The following is a 27,443-nucleotide window of genomic DNA, read 5'->3' as shown; positions in this document are numbered from 1 at the left end:
AAGCCGCCGAGAGGTCTAATAGGACCAGGATAGAGGAACAACCTCTATCTCTGGCCCTCCAGAGATCATCCACCAACGCGACCAAGGCCATCTCCGTGCTGTGACCGGGGCGGAAGCCGGACTGGCGCGGGTCTAGATAATCATTTTCCTCCAGATGACGTGGAAACTGGTAGGCCACCACACTCTCTACAACCTTCGCCAAAAAGGGAAGGTTTGAGACAGGACGATAATTGGCCAGCTCCAAAGGGTCCAGGGAAGGCTTCTTGAGCAAGGGTCTCACCACCGCCTCTTTCAAGGCGGCCGGGAGAGACCCCTCGCTCAACGAAGCATTCACTAGGCCCAGGAGCCAGTCTCGTGTAACCTCCCAGGATGCCAGTACAAGCCAGGAGGGGCACGGGTCCAATAAACATGTGGTGGGTCGCAGTCGTCCACGCATTCTGTCCAAATCCTCGATGGCAACCAAGTCAAACTCCTCCCAGATCGATTCCTCAAGACTCGCCATGGACGTCTCCATTGGACCACTGACAGGGACCCAATCCCTCCGGATTTGAGCGATTTTATCCTGCAGATATTTACCAAATTCCTCTGCCCTGCCCTGTAGAGGGGCCTCCCGCGGCCTCTGAAACAAGAGGGAGCGGGACACCCGAAACAGGGCGGCAGGGCGGTTCTCCGCGGATGCAATGAGAGTGGCACAATATTGCCGTTTGGCCACTCTCAATGCCACAAGGTACGTCCTTAAATGGGCTCGTGCCTGTGTTCGATCAAATTCGGAGCGAGAGGATCTCCAACGACTCTCTAGACGTCTCTTGTGGCATTTCATCACCCTTAGTTCCTCGGTAAACCAAGGGGCCAGGGTGGATCATTGCCGCCGGAGAGGCCGCAAAGGCGCCACCCGGTTCAAGGCCCCGGTAGTCGCATTATTCCACGCGACCACCAGGTCCTCTACCCGGGGGCGGGTCAAGGTTACAGGAGGTGGCCCAAGCTCCGTCTGGAACCTATCAGGTTCCATCAGGCGCCTGGGGCGGAACCATCTGGTACTTTCCGGTTCCGCCTCCCCGCAGCGGGAGGTAGCACCAGGGAAGTCAAGACGAAGGAGTGAGTGATCTGACCATGACAGGGGAGTGATGGTTAAGTCCCCTCCTCCCAGATCACTCAGCCACTGGCCAGAGACAAAAGCAAGGTCCAGAGTGTGTCCTCCCTCATGTGTCGATTGTTGGTCTGGAGTTAACTTTAGAGTTAACTTGACCTCTGAAGTGCTGATTACTGGTGGAGAGGTGCTGGAGTCCTTATCTCTTTTGGACTGGTTGATTGTCTGTTTTGCATAGTCTATAGATGTTGTGAATGTCCGTGTGTTTATTGAGTGCCAGATTCTAGAAATTCCTTGGCATTTTTGGACTTGGTTTGGTCTACAATTGTCTCATTTTCCCAACTGAAGCTATGTTTAACAACGGTCTATATATGTTGTGAAATTAAAGAATTTTTTATCATGTCTTCTGACTGCCAGTTGGTATTCATGGATGCATTCAGTCAGTCTTCTGCCTGTGGTTGTTAACAGTTCTTATATTGTATGTTGTAGATGACTCCTATTTTTTTCTTCTGGGGTTGCTGGGTCTCTTGGTTTGCTTAGGATGTTTTGAAGGGTTTTAGCTGGCCTGTGTGCCACGCTGATTCTCCTGTGCGCTGCTTGGAGAGTCGAAGCATGGGTTAAATTCAGTTTATTCGCCCAAGGACTGAGTTGAAATTCTTAGCCACGCCTCCTCTCCTCATTGAGGTCCAGTTCAAAAACTCAGTCCAGCCCAGTTCAGACACGTTTTGGGGAGCTCCTCAGTCCTTGTGTGAATAGACTGGGACTCTCCTTAGTTAGCATAGGATTTCTTATTTTTGTCTTTCTTCGAGAATAGTGCTAGGAAAAACTTTTGAGCCATTTAAAATAGCTGGTGAGGCTTTCGGGTTTCCAGGCTCCTCATCGCTGCGGAGCCTGACATCGTCGGAGTGTTTGTCCAGTGGTGGCTGGCGATCGCGGGGTAAGGTAGGAGGCTTCCTTTGCCCCCAGCTGTCTTCTCGTCCATCTGCAGCTGCTGGAGTCCTTGGCGGAGGCTCCAGTTTATGCCTGACAGCTCCCTGAAATTCCGAGAAGCTTAGCGGCCATTTTGAAAGCGTTTTTCGCACGCTTTTCGCTTCTGGTCATTTGGAGTTGCCACGCTTTTCCTCCCAGCCCGCAGATTTCCGCGAAGGAGTCCTTGGCCTTTGTTCGGGGCTCCGGCAAGGCCTCCTCCCTCAGAATCACCTCGTTGCGGCCTAGGAGAGTTTTGGCCGCCTTGGTCATACTCCTGTGCCACGGACATATCTGCGGAGCGCACAGCATCTTTCAGCTCGCGCCTGTGCCAGCCTACTGCCTGAAGAGTCTCCCTGAAGAGCTGTGAGGAACAGACTTTGAATTTATTGAAGATCACCATGGCTGATAGTGGCAAGAGGGCGCCTGAGGATCATCCCGCCTCCTCGCTGAAACGCAGTAGGCCAGACCCTCCTGAGGTGGAACAGGGCAACAAGGGCACCAGGTGAAAGGGGATCCCTAATCCCAGAGGTGACAAGGCCCTATCTAGAGCTGAGGCCCACAGCTCCTGTGGAAGAAATCTGCTGAGCGGCTACCTGGTCGTCTCCAACTCTGTTTATTTAGCATTACCACATTGACTCCTATGCTGCAGCAGAGGCGTCCTTTGGGAGGAGAGTGTTGCAAAGGATAGTTGCGACTCCGCGCACCCTGGACGATCATGTTGCCCTCCCTGGGACTTCATAGCTTGGGTATGTCCCATGCTTGGACTCTCCAAGCAGTGCACAGGAGAATGACCGTTGGCTGACCTGAATGGTCGTTCTCTGGGCGCTGCGGGAGAGTCCCACCCCGCCCTGGGGTTTGCTTCGTTCCTCATTTATCAGACGTCTCAGGCTGCTCGGAGCTTGTGGGCTATGGAGACGTCCAAAGGACACTTCAAGATCACAGTCCATCATAGACTACGCCTTCATTTTTGAACTGAACCTCAATGAGGAGACTCGGAGGCGTGGCTAAGAATTTCAACTCAGTCCTTGGGCGAATAGACTGAATTTAAGCCATGCTTGGACTCTCCTGCAGCCATGTGGTTGTAGTAGTCTGTTAGTGGTTTCTGAGATATTCTTGATGTATGGCAGTGTAATTCTTTTTAGGGTTTGTGTTGATTGTGCTAGATTGGGTTGAGTGGTCAGGGACTTTTTGATAGTTGTGTGGGTATCCATTTTTTTGGAATGTGTTGTATAGATGCTCCATTTCCTTTTTCTGCTGTTCTGAGTGGCTGCTCTGTGTTTGGGCTCATTTAGATAAGGTCCTTAGAGAGCTTCTGTTGTGGGAGGTTGGGTTGTTTCTTTGGTAACGGAGCCCCTGGTTAGTATGGGTGGTTTTCCATTTCACACTTATGACCACTGCAGCATTCCCTCAATCACATGATTTATATTCAGGTGCTTGACAACGGATTCACATTTATGACAGTTGCAGTGTCCCAGGGTCATGTGATTCCCCACTTGCGACCTTTAGACAAGCAAAGTCAATGGGGAAACCAGATTCACTTAACAACCGTGTTACAAATGCAGTGATTCACTTAACAAATGTGGCAAGAAAAGTGGTAAAGTGAGGCAAAACTCAACAATTTTCTTATTTAGCAACATACATTTTGGTCTTAATTGTGGATGTAAGTTGAGGAGTACCTGTACCAACCTGTACCCACTTGTCAGGTACAGGTACTCCTGTACCTGACAAGTACAGGAGTACCTGAGTTTTTTTCAAGAAAAATCAAGAAAGTCCAGTTACCTTTTTAAAAAGCACCTGTGGGACATTAGTCACACTGACATTTCCCTTCCTTTGTCTTAGAAGCAGAACAAATCAGTATTAAGCATGAGCGTGTTTCCTACCAATATTATTTTAATTTTCTAGTTTGATCAAACTAAAACTGATTGATTTCCCTAATTTGCTATGTTCTTTACCTTTTACGTAACAACCCTGAAATTAGATTCTATGAAGGAACCCATTCTTTACCCTTTCAGAAGATTCCTTCAATCTTACATTCAGAAGTCTGGAGGCACCTTTTCAGACAAACAAAAATTATTAAAAGGCATAGATAGTTTACAAAAGCTTACATTTTAAAAATAAAATTTGTAAGTCTGAATTTTGGTTTCCATAGACCAGAGGTCTTCAAACTTGGCAACTTTAAGACTTGCAAACTGCAACTTCCAGAATTCTGAGACTGATGTCCACAAGTCTTAAAGTTGCCAAGTTTGGGAACCCCTGCCATAAACTAACATGGCTCTCCTTGTACAATGTTCATCTGCCTTAGGCATTCTGGTCATCTGAAGAGATACTATTGTAAGCAAGTTACTTGCCAAGATCTGACAGTCAGCCACATTCGGGAGGGTAATATTGGGGAAACAAATCAACTAAAAGCACCTACACTTTAGGAGAGTCTTCCGGTCTGCGGGTGTGGGTAACAATTCATAGGGCACCATTGTGATTCCTGAAAGATTAAAGGTATTGAGACATTTATTTAGTACCTGTTTTTAAACTGTATTGCTTTATTCATTCAAAGTATGCATCAATAATTGACCCATGATTCAGGATGATATATGCAACTAAAAACAACAAATAACGAGACAGAATCAGCTCGGGCAACTAAAACCATTGAGAGAGACTTATAAAGCCAGGCTTAGCTTTCAGAGAGAAAATAGGGATGGGGCCATCTGGATTTTGGGAAGAATGCTATTCCATAGAGCAGGTGTGGCATCTGAAAAGACACATCTCCTGGGTCCCATCAGTTGACAAACTGCTTGAATGACTGGACTCAAGAGTCATCTCAGTTTGATACGAAAGAACAAGAAAGCCTTCAACCATTTTTATGCCCTCCAATGCTCTTGAACCATTTTCACTATTAACCTAGAGCCTTCACTATAGCAGATGATAGTACTTAGCTAACTTTGGCTGCTTCTGGAATCTATGTAGGGTTAATTCTGTGAGACTAGACATATCTAAAGGTGAAGCAAGCACGTAAGCAGGGTGGTCAAAAGTCAGGAAAAGATCCTTTAGGGCAGGGCTGTCAAACTTGTGCACAGAACGCTGTTACCTTCCCACCAAAGGTGGTTCCTATTTTTCTACTTGCATTTTTTACGTGCTTTTGAACTGCTAGGTTGGCAGAAGCTGAGACAAGTAACAGGAGCTCACTACATTACGCGGCGCTAGGGATTTGAACCGCCGAACTGCCAACCTTTCTGATCGACAAGCTCAGCGTCTTAGCCATTGAGCTGCTGTGTCCCACAGCAGGGAATACCAAGGCTATAATTTAGACTGCAGTGTAAAAAAACAAACCAGAAAGTGACAATGGTTAATCATATACAGTATGTTGTTGTCTCCTTAATTTCTATATCCATGTGATCATTAGGAGCTAAGCTCAGCTCAAGAGCCATAACGTTTTTAAAAAGCCTTCCTTCATCCTTACGACACGTTGAGAGTAAACCAGCTGCCCCAACTTCAATTTTACACTCTTGTTCTCTGAACACTGGCTATTTTTCATGGCCATTTTTTAATGATGCAATTGTACCCTGCTGTTTTCAGTACCACCAACTTCCCTCCCCCCCCTCCAAATCCGCAACAGTGAAACAGAGAGGAGAATGAAGGCAATGAAGCCCAGGAGGCCTGACAGAGGGATCCACCAAGGGTTGCTACGGTGGGTGGAAAGGCTGTCTGAACAGATGGTGTTTATTAAAGTGCTAAATTCCCAGGAGACAGTCCTGAGAAGTAGCCTACTTAGGGAGAGAAACATAATCACGTCTCATTAGTTGGAAATTAAGATAAAGGGCTTTTTCTGCACTGCAGGCTTAAGCTTTTTCTCCCATGTGTAAACTGGCTGCAAGTGAAGCAGGCTTAAGAAATCCCTCCTGCATATCCATCCCATCCTCCATTTTCTGCATGGTGATGGCTGGCTTAACCATCCCATGGCCCTCAACAATAGATTCCTGGCATCTTTACTTCTCCTGCCTGGGACAGGAAAACATGTTCCTGTCTGTGGATGGGTCTCTGAGAACATGTGATCTCTATTAATCTTTTGTATGAATCGTTCTTGACTCCTTCCCATCTGTTGTCTTGACCTTTAAAAACAACAACAGAAGGTCCCAGTTTTCCTGTTCTTCCTATTGCTTGGGATAGAAGGGAAACGTGGCAAAACCTTATTCAATTTTGCTTGGTTTTTTTTAAAGTCCAACCTTTAAAGGATGTTGTTTGTAAAAGAACTAAAAGTTCAGCTTTTTACAGTTTCATTAGCAAACTTCTCGGTTTTTATTTTAAAGGAAAGGCTTTCCTTCATGAAGGGGGTACAGTGCTTGTTTCCAGGGGATATTCTCCTTTCTCTGAAGTCAGTCATTGCTAGTATGGTGGGGAGATCCTTGCTCTGTGGAATTCCTCACAGCTGTCTCCCCTCCCATAATATCTACATGAGGCTCAGTGGTGGGATTCAAATTTTTTACTACCGGTTCTGTGGGTGTTGCTTGGTGGGCGTGGCATGGCTTGGTGGGCATGACAGGGGAAGGATACTGTAAAATCTCCATTCCTTCCCCACTCCAGGGGAATGATACTGCAAAATCCTCTTTTCCTCCAGATCAGCTGGGACTCGGGAGGCAGAGAATAGATGGGGGCAGGGCCAGTGAGAGGTGGTATTGACTGGTTCTCCAAACTACTCAAAATTTCCGCTACCGGTTCTCCAGAACTGGTCAGAACCTTCTGAATACTACCCCTGATGAGGCTACTTAGGAAGGTCATCTGTTGACATGGAGTCTGGTACTACCACGAGACCTAATGACTTATTTTGATCTCTGGCTGTCCTAGTGAAGTCATTATGTTGTCCCAATCACACACACACACACACACACACACACACACACGGTTTAGTATGTTTATTAGTATTCCCAAACAATTCCCTTCACCAAAAACCCAGAACTGTCCCAATTAAGTCCAGCCAAAAGTAGACCAATGCCAGTCCACAGAACTATGGCTAGTGAGTCCACAAGGTACTTGAAAGTTTCTTAATCAAGCTAAGCCCACCAGATAAACTTAAATTCCCAATACAAGATGGTTCACAAGGCACAATCCAAGTCAAAGCACGGTGTCAATCCAAAGCAAGGCAGAAATTACAACTAAGAAACAAACAGGTTATTCCCAGCATTGCCTCCATCTGTCTGATGTGCTAAATAGAAAGCTTCTGGTGCCGCCCATCAAGAAGGGTGAAGTTGCCTCCTCACGAGTAATTAGGCCGACCTTTGCTGCTCCTGCCCTACGTGTTCTTGCATCAGGTGCAGAAGGTGGTTCCTGTTCCTCATCACTGAGCGGTTGCAGCTGTGTTCAGTTTCCCCGCTTGAAGCCTCAGGGCTGTCCTGCTGTAGCTGAGCTTCAGCCAAATCCCTCTCAGACAGCTGCTTGGAGCCACTGACCTCCTCCAGACGGAACTGGTTCACCTTCCTCAGAGTTGACATCTGGAGAGGTATTTGGGGAAGTGTCCAGGGGAGTCACCACAGTCATGGAGGCGTTCTCCCAATATTTGGACACTATTTAAGACTAGATGGGGAGGGATAGGCTCAAGCTCAACCCTAGCAAGATTGGCTTGGATCCCAAGATTTGCTGTGCTCAGGAATTTTGCATCTTTAATTCTTGATGGTGTTGCATTCTCCAGACAATTTTGGACTCCTCCTAGCTCAGTGGTTCTCAACCTTCCCAATGCTGCGACCCTTTAATACAGTTCCTCATGTTGTGGTGACCCCCAACAATAAAATTGGTGTCACGGTTCCTAAGACCATCGAAAATATGTGTTTTCCAACAGTCTTAGGCGACCGCTGTGAAAGAGTCGTTTGACCCCCAAAGGGGTCCCGACCTACAGGTTGAGAATCACTATCCTAGTTTATCAGCTTTGCTTGAAGAGCTGTTGCCAATAGGATTCTGGGTGAAAGGTACATGGCTCAGAGCCCAGCTATCTATGGTACCATCTTTCTCCAACTGGCTCTGCCTGTCCCATAAGGTTGGGCCTACTATGGGCACCTTCAAATAAACAATGCCATCTCCTGTTATCCCAGAGCCATGTCCTTTTTGTTACTGCTTTTGTCTTTCCTGTACTATTCCCCAGAGGTCTGTTTGCTCCATTCCTGCTCTGCTTTACAAAAGTATTGAAACCTTGGCTTTTTTTAATAGGCCAAAGATCCAAAGTATTTGTGAACTTGGTGAAAGACGGCTAAAGCTGCTTTTTTAAAAATAAAATGTATCTCCCTCAGGACTCATAACAAAGACTGTAATGCAGTGTCTAGAAACTAGCACTGCCACATATACAATCCAAAGTATGGATGTGGCGGTATGTAGAAAACAACGTCATCATAATAAAAAAGGAACTAGAGAAGATGCATTAAACAATCAACATCTTCAAAGGAAACACCACCACACTATCCTTCCTGAATACCCTTAGCAGCAGCGGAAATGATAGCAAATTAAAAACGCTAATCTGTTGAAGCACAACCCATACTAATCAAGTGCTCCATGATCAAAACAACAGTCCAACATTCTTTAACAGGAGCTGTGCAAAAACATTAGACCACGAGAGTCTAAATACACTGCTGCAATTCAGAATATTAGAAAAAGGAAATGGTCTTCCTGTACATCTTCCAACAAAATGAATTGACAGGGAACGTCATTAAAAAATGCCTGACCATTGAACCCACTGCAGCACAATCAGCATGAGCTATGAAAAAGTGAACACTACCATGTATCAAAAACATCTCAGAAATTACAAGCATACTATTACAACCACATGGCAAATCATAGCAGATAAACCAACTAAAGCCCTTAAGGCAGGTGTTAGATCTGGGCAACGAGAGAACAGACTGCGGACACGAAGTGACTTAACAGCTCTTTATTAGTAGTAGTAGTGATCCAGCTTGCTCTGTGGCCGGAGGGTTCCCCTTTTATAGGACTCGGGTACGCCTCTCGACCAATCAGAGCGATACCTGTTTCCCGCTGTAGCAGCGGACCAGAGAGGAGACTTCCTACGATATATGCTAATATCTAACACCCCTCCCCTCTTAGACGGAACATTGCGGTTGGTTATGTAGTCCTTAAGATATGTTGGAGTTTGCCTTACTCGAGTGGAGCGTCGCAGTTCGGGTTGGTCAGGAGTAGTTGCAGGATCAGTTGCTTTCTTTGCTTCGAGTTCTGGTGATTTCAGACTTTCGCTGCTTGGGCGTTCGGGGGTCTGCTCGCTTATGTTGCTTGGGGGTTGTTCTGTTTCGCGCTCGACCTCTTGTTCTGTCCTGGGCTCGCAGGTGTCGTAGTTCTCTGTGTTGGGGCTCTCGAGTGGCTGACTTTGCATTGGTAGGTAGCTCTCGTCCTCGGCTCGTAGGTCTGAGTGTGCCAGGCGACCCCGAAGTTGATCGATGTGCCTCTTCCAGTTCCGCCCATCTTCCAGTTCTAACAGATACGATCGTGGACCCGTGATGCCAATGACCGTTGCCGGCATCCACAATGTTCCCCCTGCATAGTTGTGGGCGTATACCGAATCCCCTATGCTGAAACTCCGAATTTTGCTTGTGGAGTCTGGGGGTGCTGTGGCAGAGTAGTTGGGGTGAAGACAGTCCATGTGAGACCGTAGACGGCGGCCCATGAGCATTTCAGCGGGGCTCCTACCCGTCGTTGCACTGGGGGTAATGTGCTGAATGAGGAGGTAATGGTCAATGCGTGTTTGCCAATCACCTGGACCCATCCTAGCGAGGGCCTCTTTTGCGGATCGCACCATTCTCTCCGCCTGTCCGTTTGATGCCGGATGGAATGGCGCGACGAGGGCATGCCGAATTCCCTGACCTGCTAAGAACGTTTCGAATTGCATGGCCGTGAATTGGGGCCCGTTATCGGAGACCAGGAGGTCGGGCAGGCCATGAGTGGCAAAAAGTCGCCGTAGAAACTTAATGACTGCCTCTGCCATGGTTGAAGTCATTAGGACTACTTCTAGCCATTTGGAATATGCATCCACAACTATAAAGAAAGTCTGACCTTGAACTGGCCCTGCGAAGTCGATGTGTATTCTCGACCAGGGTGCTTTCGGCTTTTCCCATTCTGTGGCGGGCGCTTCCGGGGGTGTTGGTCTCGATTCTTGGCATGGATCGCAAGTGGCCACCCACTCCTCTATCTCTTTGTCCATGTTTGGCCACCAAACGTAACTTCTCGCTAAAGCCTTCATCCTAACGATTCCCGGATGCCCAACATGTAATGCATCTAACACATTTTTACGTAAAGCATAAGGAATAACAACTCGATCCCCCCACAATAAACAACCTTGTAACACTGAGAGTTCGTCCCGTTTTGACCAAAACACTTTGAATTCTGGGCCCACGTTTCCCTTCGGCCACCCCCTCCAAACCCAAGTTTGAACTTGCTTTATTAAACTGTCTTTAGAGGAGAACCTTGCAACGTCGCAGGAAGAAACCGGTCCAGAGTCCAAACAGTCAATGAGCAACACCGGTACTTCGGGAGTGGGGTCTGGCAAAAGGTCCGGTAGTGGGCAACGGCTGAGTGCGTCTGCGTGTCCTAGAGTGGAGCCCGGTCGATGAATTAACTTGTAGGAGTACGCAGCCAGGAAAACAGTCCACCTGGCCATGCGTGGAGAAAGGGAGACCGGGGTGGGGCGGTTTCCCGCCAAAAGTCCCAACAGCGGTTTGTGATCAGTAATTAGTTCAAAATCGCGGCCGTAGAGATATTCATGGAAACATTTTACTCCAGCTACCGCAGCTAACGCTTCCCTGTCCATCTGGCTGTAGTTCCTCTTGGCCGATGAAAGAGTTCTAGAGTAGAAAGCGATGGGTGCTTCTTTTCCGTCTGGCATCCTGTGGCTAAGGACTGCGCCGACTCCAAAGGGTGATGCGTCGCAGGTCAATACTAGCGGTAGTGTCTGGCTGTATTGGACTAACAGCGAGTCAGTGGTGAGCAGGCGCTTTACCCCGGCAAAAGCTGCTGCTTCGGATCGTCCCCATCTCCATGGTGCGTTTCGCTGGAGTAGTCGATGTAGCGGCTCAGCAACGGTCGCCTTCTGTCTCAGAAAAACGCTGTAGAAGTTAAGTAGTCCGAGGAAGGCCTGCAGCTCGGTCTGGTTACGTGGTGTGGGGGCGTCCTGGATCGCCTTAATTTTCTTTGAAGTGGGGTGTATTCCCTGACCATCGATTCTATATCCCAGGAATTCTACGCTAGGCACGTTAATTTGGCATTTTTCCTTTTTAAGGCGGAGACCCTTCTCTCTGATTCTGATCAAAACAGTTCTGACTCTTTTATTTAATTGCTCCTCGTTTGCAGCGGACACCAAGATGTCGTCGAAATAGGGGACGACTCCCAGTATCCCTTGCAAAAGCCGTTCCATGACGCTCTGGAACAAACCTGGAGCAATGCTCACACCGAATTGCAGCCGGTTGCATTTGAATGCCCCTCTATGCGTCACTATAGTTTGGGCCTCCGCTGTGGCGCTATCCACGGGCAATTGCTGGTAAGCTTGTGCCATGTCTAACTTTCCTGGCCCCAACGAGTGCAATAAGTGCTGTACTACTGGCACAGGATATGCGCTTTGTTGTAGGGCGACATTAATTGTGCATTTATAGTCCGCGCAGATGCGGACTGACCCGTCTGGCTTAACTGGGGTCACAATTGGCGTTTCCCAGCGCGCGTGATCCACCGGCTCAAGGATTCCTTGCTCCACTAGTTTATCTATTTCCTTATCTATTTTTGGGCGGAGTGCAAAAGGCACTCGCCTCGGTTTAAGTCGGATTGGCGCCACTTTGGGGTCTAAGTTGAATGAGATTGGTTTACCCACATACTTACCAAGACCGGGGCTGAACACATCCTCGAACTCCTTAAAGATCTGCTCAGCGCTGCTGTTCTCCACGCTGTTGATCCCGGTGACTTCCAGCCCCAAGGCTTCAAACCAATCTAGTCCTAGAAGGTTCTGTAATGGTGCGGTGGCGACGGTCACGGGCAGCTGGGCTACGATGTCCTTGAAACGGATCTGGAATGTGCCTTGGCCCACGATGGGGACTTGGTTCCCCTGGTAGTCTCGCAGCAGGATGTCGGGAACACGTAGTTGGCTCTTTTTGAGGCTAGGGATAGCCTGTTTCATGGATGCCCATGAAATGATCGTCAGGGACGATCCTGTGTCAACTTCTAGCTCGCAAGGTGAGCCCTCCAAGAGGACTGTGACTTTCAGCTTTTTAGGCCGCTTGGTGCGGACCTGACTTATTGTGGTGAGATACGTTCGCAACTCCTCTCTCTGGGTCAACTCTATCTCCGCATTTGTATCTTGAAGATACTCTCGTTGAGCGTCTTGGTAGAACGCTCTCTCAGCTCTTTGTGAGTAATCTCTCTGGGAATACGCTCGCTCAGCTCTTTGGGGATTTTCTCTCTGGGTAAACACTTTTGGATTTCTCTCTGGGCGCCCTTTTTGATTTCGCCAAGCCCCTGGATTGGGCTTCTGTTGGCGGTACATGGGTGGCTGCCGTGAGGCAGGGACTTCGCTCCGGCACACTCGTGCGATGTGCCCAAGTTTGTCGCAGTGCGAACAAACAACGTTCCTGAACCGACAGGTAGACCGGGGGTGATTCCCTCCGCAGCTTGCGCAGGGCGGCAAACGGGGTCCGGGTCTCCCCCCAGGTCTCACGTGACTGCTCCGCATCAGGTGACTTTCCTCGAGCTCGGGATCCTCGAAATCTGGAATGGTGTCCTCGTAGTGGACTCTGGTGTGTCTTGGTGCTGGCTGGCCTGTGTTGAACCCGCGTTGAATTGTCTCCGCTGATCTGTCTGCTGCTTCTGAAGCTCTTGCCTCGTCGAGTACAATCTGTAGGCTTAAATTGGTTTTGGCTAACAGCCGTTTTTGTAGGGAAATGTCTCTTAGCCCGCTAACGAGTCGATCCATAATCTGCTCATCCAGGTCTCTGAATCCACAATGTGTGGCTGCTTTTCGTAGGGCTGCAACGTACTGGTTGATAGATTCTTCCGCCTTCTGGTTCCTCGTGTTGAATGCCTGGCGGCAAACATGGCGGGAAGGTTTTGGCGCGTAATGAGTCTGTAGAGCTTGTTGCAACGCCGTCCATGATACTGCCTGTATTGGAGTAGGCGCGGTGAGGTCTCTGGCCGTGTTGAAGACTTCTTTTCCGCAGTAGCCGAGGAAGATGTTTTTCTTCCGGGCGTCGGTGATCCCCGTGTATTCGTTCGCTTCGAGAAAACACTCGAAACGAATCATGAAGGCTTCCCATTCGTCATTCGCTGGGTCGAATGGAGCGGGGGGAACGTGCATCGCCATCTTCTCTCGTTTGAATTTGCCGCGCTGTGGTGGCCTGAGATGGCTGCCGGAATTTCTGCCGAATTCCTAGGCTGGATCAAATCCGGAGATTCTGGAGGTAGCGTTCTTCGTCCTATCTGTCTCTCGATCCCACCTTCGTCGCCAATGTTAGATCTGGGCAACGAGAGAACAGACTGCGGACACGAAGTGACTTAACAGCTCTTTATTAGTAGTAGTAGTGATCCAGCTTGCTCTGTGGCCGGAGGGTTCCCCTTTTATAGGACTCGGGTACGCCTCTCGACCAATCAGAGCGATACCTGTTTCCCGCTGTAGCAGCGGACCAGAGAGGAGACTTCCTACGATATATGCTAATATCTAACAGCAGGGGTGTCCAAACTTGGGAACTTTAAGACTTGTGGACTTCAAGTCCCAGAATTCCCCAGCCAGCATGGCTGGCTGGGGAATTCTGGGAGTTGAAGTCCACAAGTCTTAAAGTTCCCAAGTTTGGATACCCCTGCCTTAAGTAGATCAAACGTTCCAGCAGTCCAAGAAGAAGAAACAGGATTCATCTTCAAAATATAATACAAGGATTGTAACAGTCTGTAGAGATTCTCGATCATCCCGGTCATGGTTGTTCCAAAGGTGCTTTTTCAGGAGGCGACTGGACTTTCTTCTTTTTTTCTTTGAAGACGTTTCGCTTCTCCTCCAAGAAGCTTCTTCAGCTCTGACAGGATAGCCCCTCCATTCCCCACTATCCTGTCAGAGCTGAAGAAGATTCTTGGAGGAGAAGGGAAACACCTTCAAAGAAAAACAAAAAACAAGAAATTCCAGTTGCCTCCTGAAAAAGCACCTTTGGGACAAGGACTGTAATAGCTAATAGGTAGGACAGACAGATTAGCAGAGAACATCCATGAACATCAAATAGCAATCAGAAGTCATTATGAAAACTCCTTAATCTCACAACACATGGACAGACTCAGCCATAGTTTCAACTGGGAAACTGAGCATCCAAGACCAAGCTAAATCCAGAAATGCTAGGGCATTCCTGAAAGTTTGGCATTCAGATTTAAGAGTTTTAGTCTTTAGTCCCCTAATCATCCTGTTGCTCTTCTCTACACTTTTTTTAGAGTCTCAACATCGTTTTTATAGTGTGGTGACCAAAACTGGATGTAGTACCTCACTTGATCTTGATTGTATCCCTCTGTTAATGCAACTTAAAATTGCGTTGGCTTTTTTGGCTGCCGCTGCACACTGCTGGTTCATATTTAGCTGGTTGTCCACTAAGACTCCAAGATCCCTCTCACAGTCACTGCTATTAAGCCTGGTTTCACCCAGTTTATATGTGTACTTTTTTGCGGGCACCGAACCGGCAGTAATGCCAGCAGCAACCCACCCCTGGACGACTCACTGAGTACGGTTTGTCAGCCAGTTGCGAATCCATCTGGTGGTGAAGCTATCTATCTCACTTTTTTCTAGCTTACAAAGAAGTATGTTGTGGTCTACTTTGTCGAATGCCTTGCTGAAGTCTAGTCTTTATTGTCATTGTACAAAATAAATACCATGAAAGTCTAAGTATATTATGTCCACAGTATTTCGCTGGTCTACTAATTTAGTCACTATACCTTCAAGAGATATGTACATAGGAATAAATTACATTTACATACCATTCAAAATAGATAATAAAAAACTTAAGAGGGAAACAAAAAGACCAAAACACACCTTCAGCAGCCTACACCAAAATAAACAGGGATTAATACCAGGAAAAGTGAAACAGACAATGATATCCTAATCAAGGAACCAAGCAAATAACCAAGCTCAAGAGAGCACCAAGGACCCCATAATTCAATCCTGAGCTACATATATTCTCTTCTCTTTTTGCCTTCTATTTTTTATTTATTTGTCTCTGCATCTTTCTTTCTTGGGAACTATGTCAGGGTTGTTTTCCTTTGGCGTAAATGCAATATTTTAAACAAAGTGTTCTAAGTACAATGTCCCTCATTCAAATGTTTTCTTCCCACTAACATCATTTGAAAGGATTTCCTGTTTTCGAGACAGGAATGATTGAATTATGTGGTGAAAATAAATTTATTTGAACATGCACAATGAAGGAACTGAATGAATTGAATTGAATGAGACAATCCATTTCAAATTTCAGTTTACTTACCCTTCTGGAGGATTTTATTGATGAAGCAGAGTCCAATCATTGAGATTTGGGATTTCAAATCACTCAGTGTCTGTTTAATCCCCACAAAACTGCTGAGTTCCTCACATTTCAGTCCAATCAAAGCTCCTGAGCAATCAGATATGGCCTTTATTTTTGGGAAGTCCTATGGTAACAAACAATGTTGAAGAGAGCTTACAGTTCAGCAAAATCTTGATTTGGATATTAGAGAATGGAAACTAGCTATCCCTTCCCCCCAGTTCTATAAGACCCTTCTACATAACTATTTCCACTTTCTAATGCCCAGAGTCAGAAATGAGACAACGGTGCTTCTAGAGCCTGCCAAACGCAAACACTCTATTGGGTTACTTGGGAACTTGTATCTAGGGTGACTAGACAAAAAATGAAATGGAGATCACTGGACTTAAAAAAAAAATACAAAAAATGCTATTGGAAAGAAAAGCAGTAATTAAAAACAGGTTTTGGACCAGCAACATTCTATTTTGAAGGCAAAGGTTTCATATCTTGTCCATGATAAAAGGCAACTTTAAAAGGTAGAGAGAAAGGTAAATGAATGTTTGATGAAAAGAAGGACTAGGGGAGACATGATAGCAGTGTTCCAATATCGCAGGGGTTGCTACAAAGAACAGGGAGCCAAACTACTTTCCAAAGCACCTGAGGGCAGAACAAGAAGCAATGGGTGGATACTAATCAAGGGGAGAAGCAACTTAGAACTAAGGAAAAATTTCCTGACAGTTACAACAATTAATCAGTGGAAAAACTTGCCTCCAGAAGTTGTGAATGCCCCAACACTGGAAGTTTTTAAGAAGATGTTGGATAATCATTTGTCTGAAGTGGTGTAGGGTTTCCTGCCTAAGCAGGGGGTTGGGCTAGAAGACCTCCAAGGTCCCTTCCAACTCTATTATTCTATTCTATTCTAAACATTGAGTTGCTCAAACTGAAATTGCTGCCTCTGCAAAGTAGCCAATGAGTAACGAGATCTCCTGCAAACAAACAGAGACGCTCTATCTGAAAACAAACAGGAGGCTTGAGGCAATATGCAGTAAGACGGGAAATCTGTTATTGAAAGTCTAGACTAGAAAAATGTGCCCTAAATTATTTCAATACTGTATGGGGGATTTAAGAGAAGGTAATGTCACCTATTTTATCCCTCCATAAATAGCTACCAGCCTGTTCTAATGAGGCAATGTAGATAAGCTGCTTGGTGTTGCAAAGAAAAGGGTCAGAGTGTTTTCAGGAATCATAGTTTTCAGTTACTGGAAGAGTCCAAAGGAACATTGGTAAAACCTTCCTATGAGTAGTTGGGTGACCAGTTACTTGAGGTACTGTACCTCCATTCACTGTTTAAGTTCCAGTTGAGGATAGTCAGTCATCTGTTGAGGATGCTTTGGTCCGGATCAAATTGAGCAGGATGTCGAATTTGATTACTGCACAGGTAGTCCTCAACATGTATATTTAGTGACTATTCGAAGTTACAATAGCATTGAAGAAAGCAACATAACCAGTTTTTACGCTCATGACCATTGCAGCATCCCCATGGTCATGTGATTTACATTCATATGCTTGACAACTGGTTCATACGTAGGATGGTTGCAGTGTCTTGGAATCATGTGGTCATCTTTTGCAACCTTCTGGCAAACAAAGGCAATGGGGAAGCTGCATTCACTTAACAAATGTGGGAAGAGAAGTCATCAAATGGGACAAAACTCATTTAACGAATGTCTGGCTTAGCAAAATAACTTCTGGGCTCAGTTCTGATCGTAAGTCAAGGACTACCTGAACTTAAATGTCTCCAACTCCATAATCCAACTCTGTACAGTAATTCTATGATTCTGGATGAATGAAATGTTGATGTTCATTTTAAGTTAATCTTTCTAACTTACCCTGTCTGCTTTCAGGAGTCCTAATTCATGATATATTATTTAAAGACTTAATACATTTATTTAGTACAATTATCAGAATAAAATTGCTTATCATTCATTATTGGCTTAATGTGTATGACTGTGTGTGTGTGATGACTAGTTATTGCAGTTTCCTTAGAAATACAATATAATACAATAGCAGAGTTGGAAGGGACTTTGGAGGTCTTCTAGTCCAACCCCCTGCCTAGGCAAGAAACCCTATACCGTTTCAGACAAATGGCTATCCAACATCTTCTTAAAGACTTCCAGTGTTGGGGCATTCACAACTTCTGGAGGCAAGCTGTTCCACTGATTAATTGTTCTAACTGTCAGGAAATTTCTCCTCAGTTCTAAGTTGCTTCTTTCCTTGATTAGTTTCCACCCATTGCTTCTTGTTCTACCCTCAGGTACCTTGGAAAATAGTTTGACTCCCTCTTCTTTGTGGCAACCCCTGAGATATTGGAACACTGCTATCATGTCTCCCCTAGTCCTTCTTTTCATTAAACTAGACATACCCAGTTCGTGCAACCGTTATTTATATGTTTTAGTCTCCAGTCCCCTAATCATCTTTGTTGCTCTACTCTGCACTCTTTCTAGAGTCTCCACATCTTTTCTACATCGTGGCAACCAAAACTGAATGCAATATTCCAAGTGTGGCCTTACCAAGGCCTTATAAAGTGGCATTAACACTTCACGTGATCTTGATTCTATCCCTCTGTTTATGTAGCCTAGAACTGTGTATTTTTCAGAATTTGTTTGTCCTTGCCTCCTTCCTAAGGCTGAGAATGTGTGACTGGCCCAAGGTCGCCCAGCTGATTTTTGTGCTTAAGATGGGACTAGAACTCACCGTCTCCTGGTTTCTAACATGATGCCTTAACCACTGCACCAAACTGATTGACAAGCTGCTCATTGCGGTGTATAAAATCAACCATGCTTCATTCAATGAATCATGGTTAATCAGATTGTAGCTGACCAGGAAATGGGGTCTCATTTGCAATGTGAAAAGTGAACTTTACCTGCAAGAATTGAAAGTCACTTGGATCGTTCATCAGATTTGCAAGCCACAGTTTCTGCTTCTTAAGATCTGCAAGTTGCTCATATCTACGCTGAATAGAATTCCCCATATCAAGTAAAGCTGACTTTTCCTCTTGATCAATGAAGTCTATCACCTTAGCCTGTAGTCGCTTGAATTCTTTCAATACTTCTGTAAAGGCCCAACTAACTTCATCTCTGGTATTCTTTACCACTTTCTGTAAAGAATAGGGAAAAACAAAATATAGCATATGTCCATCTATTATCTATCTTGATTTAGGGCACTTCCAGAAAAAACAACCACCTATGGGTCCACTGGAGAAATGAGATTGTCTTCCTTGTGTTCCTATGACTCATAGTAATAGCACTTAGACTTGTATACTGCTTTACAGTGCTTTATAGCCCTCTCTAAGTGGTTCACAGAGTCAGCCTCTTGCCCCCAACAATCTGGGTCCTCATTTTACCCACCTCGGAAGAATGGAAGGATGAGTCAACCTTGAGCCTGGTGAGATTTGAACTGCCAAATTGCAAGTCAGCCGGTAGTCAGCGGAAATAGCCTGCAATACTGCACTCTAACCACTGCGCCACCCACAGCTCATCATCAGATCTCAGGATAACATCAGGTTCTAGTTTTCGCCTGTTATGTTTTTTGGAAAATTGATATCTTCCATCTGCCTAAATTGAAGCAAGAGGTAGACAGGATGTGGCACTATCATACACACACACACACACACACACACACACACACACACACACACTGGTGTGATAGTGGAGGGGAAGAAGGTTCAACTGGTCCCAAATCTAGCCCATCTGGAACAACCCTTAATAAGGGAAAGCTTTCTTTCAGTGTTTGAATGAAGAAGGTCTCAGGTTTAGTCCTTTTTATCTACAGGGTTATTGGAGAAGGTTTACCCTGGAATCTAAAAAATAAAATTGCTGCCAGCTAGTAATGGATCAAAGTTTAGATTCAATATAAAGCAACTTTCGCAATACATGCAACTGAAATTCTCAGATTAGTTGCAAAATGCAGGTGTATTTCATATAAGAGGCAGACAAGTTTTAAAGTAGATGCACGTATATGTTAAAACTAATTCTGTTTGCTACTAGCCATTTGGCTTGAAGACCAAAATATATGGGCAGCACCAATTTACCTTCATTGAATTAGAGCAAGGTAGAACATATTCAGCATTGGCTTTTAGCCTTAGGATCACTAGTTAAGAGTCTTGTCTATAGGATCCAAAGATACCTGTGAAGCTAGTGACTTCAGAATCCATAAGGAGATATCACTACAGGGAAAGAGTGGCAATAAGGAAAACAATTATTTTTTATTTAAGTAGTTAGGTGATTTAGAGCCAGAACTGAATGATTTAATAAAGATCCTTTTTATAAACCATATTACTGACTTTAGGTTGAAAATTCACTATTCTTCCTTCCTTTCCCTGATCCTACTGCTTGGCATTACATGTTTCTATATTGCCTGATATTGGGGGGAGGTGGAGCGGGGGGAGAGGGAGAAAGACCTTGTCAAAAGGAAGTATGCCAGTTGAACTGCTAATTTTCTTTGATTGGAAATAACACCATTGCCGTATAAAAAAGTTGTCATACTTATATCATCATCATGTCATACTATACGTATGTGTTTTCCAACTTTGGCAATTTGAATATGTGTGGACTTCAACTCCCAGAAATCCCCAATCAGACATGTTTGGCTGGGGAATTCTGGGAGTTGAAGTTTACACATCTTCAAGCTACCACGATTGGCAAACACTGTCATGTACAGTTGGCCCATCTGTGAAAATTGTAGCAGGCATCTTAATGGTTGGACATGCAGTTCTGGTATAGTTGCTAGTTCCAGTCTTATCTGCTACTATCTTCTGATTTACTGCTGTTGGGGAAATAGTTTTGCCCCCAACCTCAACTGAGAAGCTTCAGATTTCTTTCATCCACTTTTCTCACTTGCAGCTCACCATAAGGTAATTCACTCTTGCTCTATGTTTCTGATGGTCTTCTACCAATATCAGGACCTGGTTTTCCACACTGGCATGTAGTCTCTGGATCTCCACCTGGGAAGGAAATGCCCATCAAAATCAATACAGAACATTTGTGTAATCACATAGCCATTCAGAGATATGCAGGTGTTGTGACATGTTGACACCGGGGAAGTGTCAACATTAGAACAGACTGCTGGGTACTCGTATATTAAAGTATCAGTTGAGTGGCATACTTTAAAATATCTTTTTACCAAACAGTCATAAACCTCCTGTCTCAATTCAAATTTCTATTGCGAAACAAACATCAGCATACTATATTACCAAGTACACCAACCTGTTATCTGTGAATTCAGTGTGGTTGCAAAAACTTTCCTTAACACCCATGAACAATTTTTCATCCTTTTCTTTTTTTAAAAAAAAAAACATTAAACAAAATACATATTTTGATTAGCATCAGTTTTCAAAATACAGTATTATTTCCAAGAATACCCATGGGTTCTGCAGAGCTGAACAGTTTTTGTTTTAAATCCCACATGCCCACCCAAAAGAGCAAACTAATCGAGGGGCTGCTAGTAATACCCTAGAGGGTAAGAGAGAGAGGATGGCAATGAACAACCTCATCTAGTAAATGCGAGTTCAGAACCCCACTTGCTAAAGCAGTTATTTTGACTGAGTAAGAAGTTAGTGGCAGCCAATTTCCTTTAGACTTCATGATATGTTCTCAGAGTGGCAAATATTCCCAAAAAATTACATTACATCAATTGTCCCTGCTGCCAAAGCCCACACTTCCAATCTTATCCTTATACAGCTTCTGTAGAAAATTTGCCTTTTTTTGTGTGTTAAAAATCAGATGATCTTTCTCTCACAAGTGAGAGAAGTGTGCTAACTTTAAAAACTTTTATTTATTGTTTGGGGGGGGGGGCTTATTTCAAAGTACCATGGAATTTTGTTTGTTATTTTTATTTCCCTGGCCTGGGATCTTCCAAATAGGCTTCCAGATCAGGAAGTTGTAATCAGATTTCAGCTAGCATCAGGCGACCGTGTTTCTCTGAAAATAAGACAGGGTCTTATTTTTGGGGAAAACACGGTAGCCTGATGCTAGCTGATAGGGTCTTATTTTTTTTTACTCCCGAAATAAGCGCTTGACCTAATTTTTGGGGAGGTCTTATTATTTTTGAGGTGCAGGAAACAGCAGGCATGATCATCTCATGGCTGCTGCTATGTTGCACAGTGCTTCACTCGCACCCCGGCTGCACGTTGCTTGCACATGCACAGTTGCCTGTTAATTGTTCTGCACATGTGCAGGACATTATAAAATGAGTAAATATCATGCTGGCAGTGGCAAGGGCAGCTGGGAAACTGGTTCGGGGCATGGCCAGCTGGCCGTCCCTACCGGTTCAGCGACCCAGTCCAAATGTCCACTTCACCTGAACTGGTGCGAACCGGTAGCAACCTGCCTCTGGGCAACAGGGTACACTCTTGACACACAAAGGCATATACAAAAACTGCTTACTTCTTTCTTTCTTCTTTCTTGCTGCAGAGAAATGACTTCATGGTTCTTATGCTCTTCCCGGACACAGATTTGGCAAATAAATGTCCCTTCCTCTTTGCAGAATAGCTCTAGCAGCTTACGATGTTTGACACACATGCTGGCTTTCAAGTCACTCAAAGGTTCCACCAACTGGTGGTTCTTGAAAATCTTGTCTGTGTAGTGAGACTGGATGTGGTTATCACACAGGGAAGCTATACATTGCAAGCAAGACTTGACTGCTTTTAACTTTTGCGAGAAACAAAAATCGCACGGGACATTCTTGAAACCAGACAGGTTCTGTGGATTTTGAGTTTCCTCCTGTGCAAATCTCATTGCAATTTCTCCCAGGGTTATATTTTTGCGGAGCTGAGGTGTTGAACCGAAGGGTTCCCGGCACTGAGGGCAGTAAGGTTGTTCCCCAATCAGAGCTAGGTGTTCCCAATAAACCTGCAAGCAACCCATACAGAAGTTGTGCCCACAGGCTGTGGTGACTGGCTTTTTGAATACCTCAAGGCATATTGGACATACAATATTGTCTTCAAGAAAAAGGACGCCAATCTTCTGCATTGAAACAGGAAACTTTATTCTTGGCTTTGATTCACACGATTTTCAAATATGTCCAAATCACCTATTAAAAACAAAATCTGTAAAACAGGAACTTTTGATCCTCAAGGGGCACGTATTATGATTTTTAAGTCTATGGGACTCAGAAATGTATACACTCACAACCTATTCTTACTTTGCATTCTCTCCAGTGGTGGGTTCCGGATCCCGTCGCAACTGGTATGCTGTGCATAAGGATGGGTGTCCTAGTCGGGCACATGCGCTGCGCACGCATGCACATACCACCGCCCTGTGACACCCAGCTGCTCGGCGGTGGTCACGCAGACGCCACACGCTGTGCATGTGAGCAAAATTGGCCGGTCGCTTTATAAACACGGGCAGCCAGATGAGCCAAACGAACGACTGAACCGATATGGTGGCTGCTGCTCCCGGCTACTACTGGTACGGCCGTACCGGGCCGTACCACCTGGAACCTACCACTAATTCTCTCATGCGTGCTCACTCACTCACTCTACGTGTGGCAAACTAGTCCCTGTAGTTTTTCTGAAAATATTTTCAGATTTAGGCCCCAGAGCTGAGAGAAAGTAATTGGCCCAAAATCACCAGCTGGCATCATGCCTAAAGCAGAATTGGAAATCACCATCTCCCCTAGCCTGGTGCCTTCACTGCTACACCAAAGTGATTCTTCAATCTTACATCTATCATACATAATCATACTCCTACTCCTCCAATGGTATGTTCAGAGTGAACATATAACTCTTCTAACCAACCCTGTGTGTAGGTAGTTGGCTGCTTATTGAGGTAAACCACTAGCCTTCAACAGGGTTGCTAGAAGTACCTGAGCTTCTTTCTTTTGATTCTGGTTACCTCTATGGACCATATGTTATGGCTAAGAACTTCATGTAGCTTTTGGATCCTAGACAGTCCATTTCTGCTACTGAAAATGGAATCAACACAATCTGAAGAACGGGTAAAATGCAATTAAAATCATGTCATGAAATAAATGTATTTTCTAAAAGAAATACAGATCTGAATATGCTTTATCTGCTAATTTAGTCACCTATTGGTGAACTTTTTTGTGCAACATGACTGGTTCAGTCCACAATCTACTATTTAACATGAATTGTATCAGGTTGTACTATCAATAGCGATCCAAACTAAATCTCTAGACCTGGATCAACTGACTTTGAGTTTGGTCGGCTGAATCCTTATAACACTTTGAAAAATAACATGTTCTCTCCACCTATTATTTTTGAAACTTGTGTTAAAAATAAAGATTTTTTAACCTGTTTTTATTTTTTTCAAAACAAAGTTAAAATATAAAATACAGAACCAAAAAAAAAAAAAAATCCAAAAAAGAAAACAGCACAAAACTTAAAACATTAAAAAGGTGCATCAAAAAAGACATATCATTGCCAGCAGTCTCCTGGCCCAGAAACTGATGCTATTGGGGTAGAAACTGAACATCTGAATAAGGCCACTAGTTGGCACTCTTCGTGCCCTTGCCACCAAGTAGTACCTCTGAAAGGCTCTTACCTACCGTATGTTCAATTGATTCTGCTCTTCATTTTGTCCAGTGGCATTCTAGGAGGCTTATTACGTTGCTGTGTCACCCAGAACTCCTCTAAAAACCAAGGGGCCCTCTAGAATCCATATGCAGAGGTTACATAGGCGCGATCCAATCCAAGCAAAAGTTACCCTCTCATTTCAAGCAACAACTGAAGTCTCAGTCAAATCATGTACCAGAGTCCTAGAAAGAATCCCAGGTTTCGTTGGAACCCAACATTAGATGCCTGGGCAGGCCAGTCATATAAGTCTTGCTTCCTTGCAACATCAGAGACCTCCAAAGCCAACAGGAAGCTCTATCTGTCTGCGGCAAGGGTTTGATGGTAACATTCCCCAACTCCAGAACATATTGCCACTGCCTCTGTTGTCACTGACTGAATGCAAAACCTTGCTCAAGAATGCAAAGCCAGAATGGTTTTATAAATCTGCATGACGTTACTGTTTTTTAATCATGTATGCTATCATGGAGCTATTACCTTTCCAAGTAGGAAAGTATATTTTGTTCTTGTAATTGTTACGGGCAATTAAATTAAGTTGTGATACTATAGTTCTTCAGATTTCTCTGAGCGGTATTGTCTGCACTTACCTGTTAAAAGTCAGTTGCACTTGGTAAATTAGCAATAGGTACTCTACTACAGCTCCAATGATTAAAGGTTTTCTGCTGTGGCCTTGTCCCACTCCTTGACTTGACTTTCTACCTGTTTATAGCCAATCATGGGGTCTGAATTTGCCAGATGACATCATAGTTCAAACTACAGAGGAGGAGGGAGTAAAGCCCTTTGGTTATGATGTCACTGGCAAGCTCATCTAAATAAAAATATTAAGGACCTCTCTGCTATGCCCTTTCAAGATTATAGGCATCCATAACAAGAAACACTATTACACGATTTTTAATATAGCACACGAGACCCAAACATCTTGTTCCGTTGGCCTCAAAAAACCAAGCGATAAATAAGCCATGGTTTCTTTCATTTGTTTTCTATTGGAAAAGCCCTCTTTGTATGGATTTATCTTGGGTAGCTTCCCTGTTTATCAGCCTGCTATTACATATTTATCTATTGCCACCACAGCTGGCTATTCTGAAACAGTATTCCTAATCCCACAATATACCTGATTTTATTATGTTACTAAGGAATAAATTAAATTCATCATACAAATGTATCTGAAGAATCTCTTTATAAAAATTATTTTCCCAAACCACACAAACCCCAAAATGCAGACACATACTTTTAAGTTTTAAAATTTAAGACCCCTCACAAATAACACTATTGGGAAACCTAGAGTTACGATTACTATTGAATAATGGCTTCATTCTCCTTTTCAATGAAAGGAAGCTGTAAGTCTTCACTCAAAAGTAAGCCTTAGCCCTTACTTTGATGGCAAGAGTTTTTAATTAAAAACAAAAGCAGAACATTAATGCATCTAAAGAACTTCTGTGTAAAAGACCCCCAACCTTTAATACCAGCAAAGCAGAAAGATACAAAATAAAATTTGGGGAAAAAAAACCAACCCAAGCACAAGTCATGTCAGAATCTTTATTGGAAAAAGAAATCACAGCATCTCCATTATTATTCAAACACATTTAATAAACCAAGAGAAACAGTAGCAAAGGGCACAGACATGTGACAAACTGTACAAAACCTCTAGGCTTGCAAGCAAAACCTGAGGGTGAGGAGCCCACGGCCCAGCTGTGAAGGTCCGAGGAGCCACCCCCATCCCTTTGTGGATAACCCCTTCCCCCTCGGACCATTCAGTCACCCCTGAGAAAAATTGATTTAAAATGTGCAGAAACAAAGACACTTTTAAGAGAAGGTTAGCTCCAACCTTGCTGTAACGGAACAATTGGGCCGGTGGGTTTCTCAACCAGGTACTGGTCCCCAGGGGCTAGCTAATGGTTTAAAAAAAACCTCAAGAGATGCACATCACTCAGATGAAAAGCCATCCCACCACTGGCTTCCTTTGCCATTTACTGCCTTTCATGGGGAAACAGCATCTATATTCATGCTCCAACTTTAGTTTAGTCTCAACCACGTAGTCTCAATCACATAAAGGCAAATGCAAGGAAGAGCCCCGTTGCCAAGAAGGCAAAGTTACAACTGGTGGAGAACATGAAAGCCGATTCTTCAATTTAACAGGGTCTGAAGGTGGCTTCTCATCTTGAGAAAAGAACATCCCAAGTGGGTGAGTTAGAATAGTGTCTTGCTGTAGCTGGAATTCAAGCCCTTATATTAAGAAAGCCCAGAGCTTTCCCAATCCCTAATACTGTTTCTGTCTCCAACTAAACTGCTCCTCGTTTCAGGAAGGGTCCCCCAAACCACAAGAAGAAATATTTAATAAGGGAAGGAAAAGAGAAGGTAGACATGTCCCAACAGAAAACTAGATTTGCTGAAAACCTCTCACAACTTGTCAGCAGCAAGTGAGCAAGAGGGTGGCCCTATTTATTTAGCAGAAACACTTACTTTCTTTTTTGCATTTAGCTCAAGTCTTGCTCTAACAGAGCAGCTTAATCTCAAATCTGATTTTATTCCAGATTTAAATGGAGCTGTTTTCAATGGCACCTATGTGTACAACGAAATGAAATTACTTTTAGCAGTTCATCAACTTGACATCAGGCACTCTTCTAATGTGGCTTTCCCATGCATGGTGTTTCTGGTGATCATAACATAAATCAATGAGGTATTTGTTTTAGTTTACTAAAGCTACACAGTTAAGATCTGCTTCCAAGCAAACCTAACACTGCTACATGTCCAGCAAGGTGGGGAATGAGTTGGGTTAGGCCAAGTTGGAAATGGCAGCTATTCTTAGCAGCATCCTCTGATTTTTTTTTCTTTCAACTAATTCATGCCACCACGATCTCCCTTCTTTGGAAGGAGAGATTATGAGGATACATCTGTGGTTCTTATACTTCCTCATAACACACACACAAACACATCTGGTTATTTCTCAGCTGTGGACATACACTTGACAACGGCTGAAAGAACAAGAAACTCATAGATTTATGTACACATCACAGTGTTAGTTAAATCCAGCCTGATCATGCCAATACCAACACATTACAAACAGGAAGGATGAAGAAGGACAAGAAAGTTGCTTGAATTCCACAGAGTATGAAGCTGGTTGTTTTTTTTTAGCAGCCAGAAGCTGACCTCAAGACCTTTGGTACAGTCTGTTGCTACAGGGACTGAATAATGCACATTATTCAAGCTCTAACCCATCAAAACATCACTAGAGGTATGTTGGCAAAATGGTGGGGAAGCTCAGTGATATACAGTATGTACAGAAATACTGGAGATTAATGGAGAATGTGGAGCAGGATAATTC

At 44.4% G+C, this 27,443-nt stretch overlaps 1 protein-coding gene across 1 annotated transcript in view; it reads right to left on the bottom strand.

Moving 5' to 3' along the window:
• The window catches only part of LOC309384395 (E3 ubiquitin-protein ligase TRIM47-like), a 33,252-nt gene extending 8,681 nt beyond the window's left edge, over positions 1-24,571 (bottom strand). The window contains exons 1-5 of the mRNA XM_081937893.1: positions 21,975-24,571; positions 20,438-20,533; positions 18,455-18,688; positions 15,520-15,682; positions 4,473-4,535 (exon numbers count right to left, since the gene is read on the bottom strand). Coding sequence (XP_081794019.1) covers positions 4,473-4,535; positions 15,520-15,682; positions 18,455-18,688; positions 20,438-20,533; positions 21,975-22,559 — 1,141 coding nt within the window. The 5' untranslated portion in view covers positions 22,560-24,571. The remainder of the gene's footprint in view (positions 1-4,472; positions 4,536-15,519; positions 15,683-18,454; positions 18,689-20,437; positions 20,534-21,974) is intronic.
• Between the last annotated feature and the right edge of the window lie 2,872 nt (positions 24,572-27,443).

The sequence above is a fragment of the Natrix helvetica genome, assembly GCF_964273705.1.
Source record: "Natrix helvetica genome assembly, chromosome: 1".
NCBI lineage: Eukaryota > Metazoa > Chordata > Lepidosauria > Squamata > Natricidae > Natrix > Natrix helvetica.
This window is presented reverse-complemented; position numbering and strand designations above follow the sequence as displayed.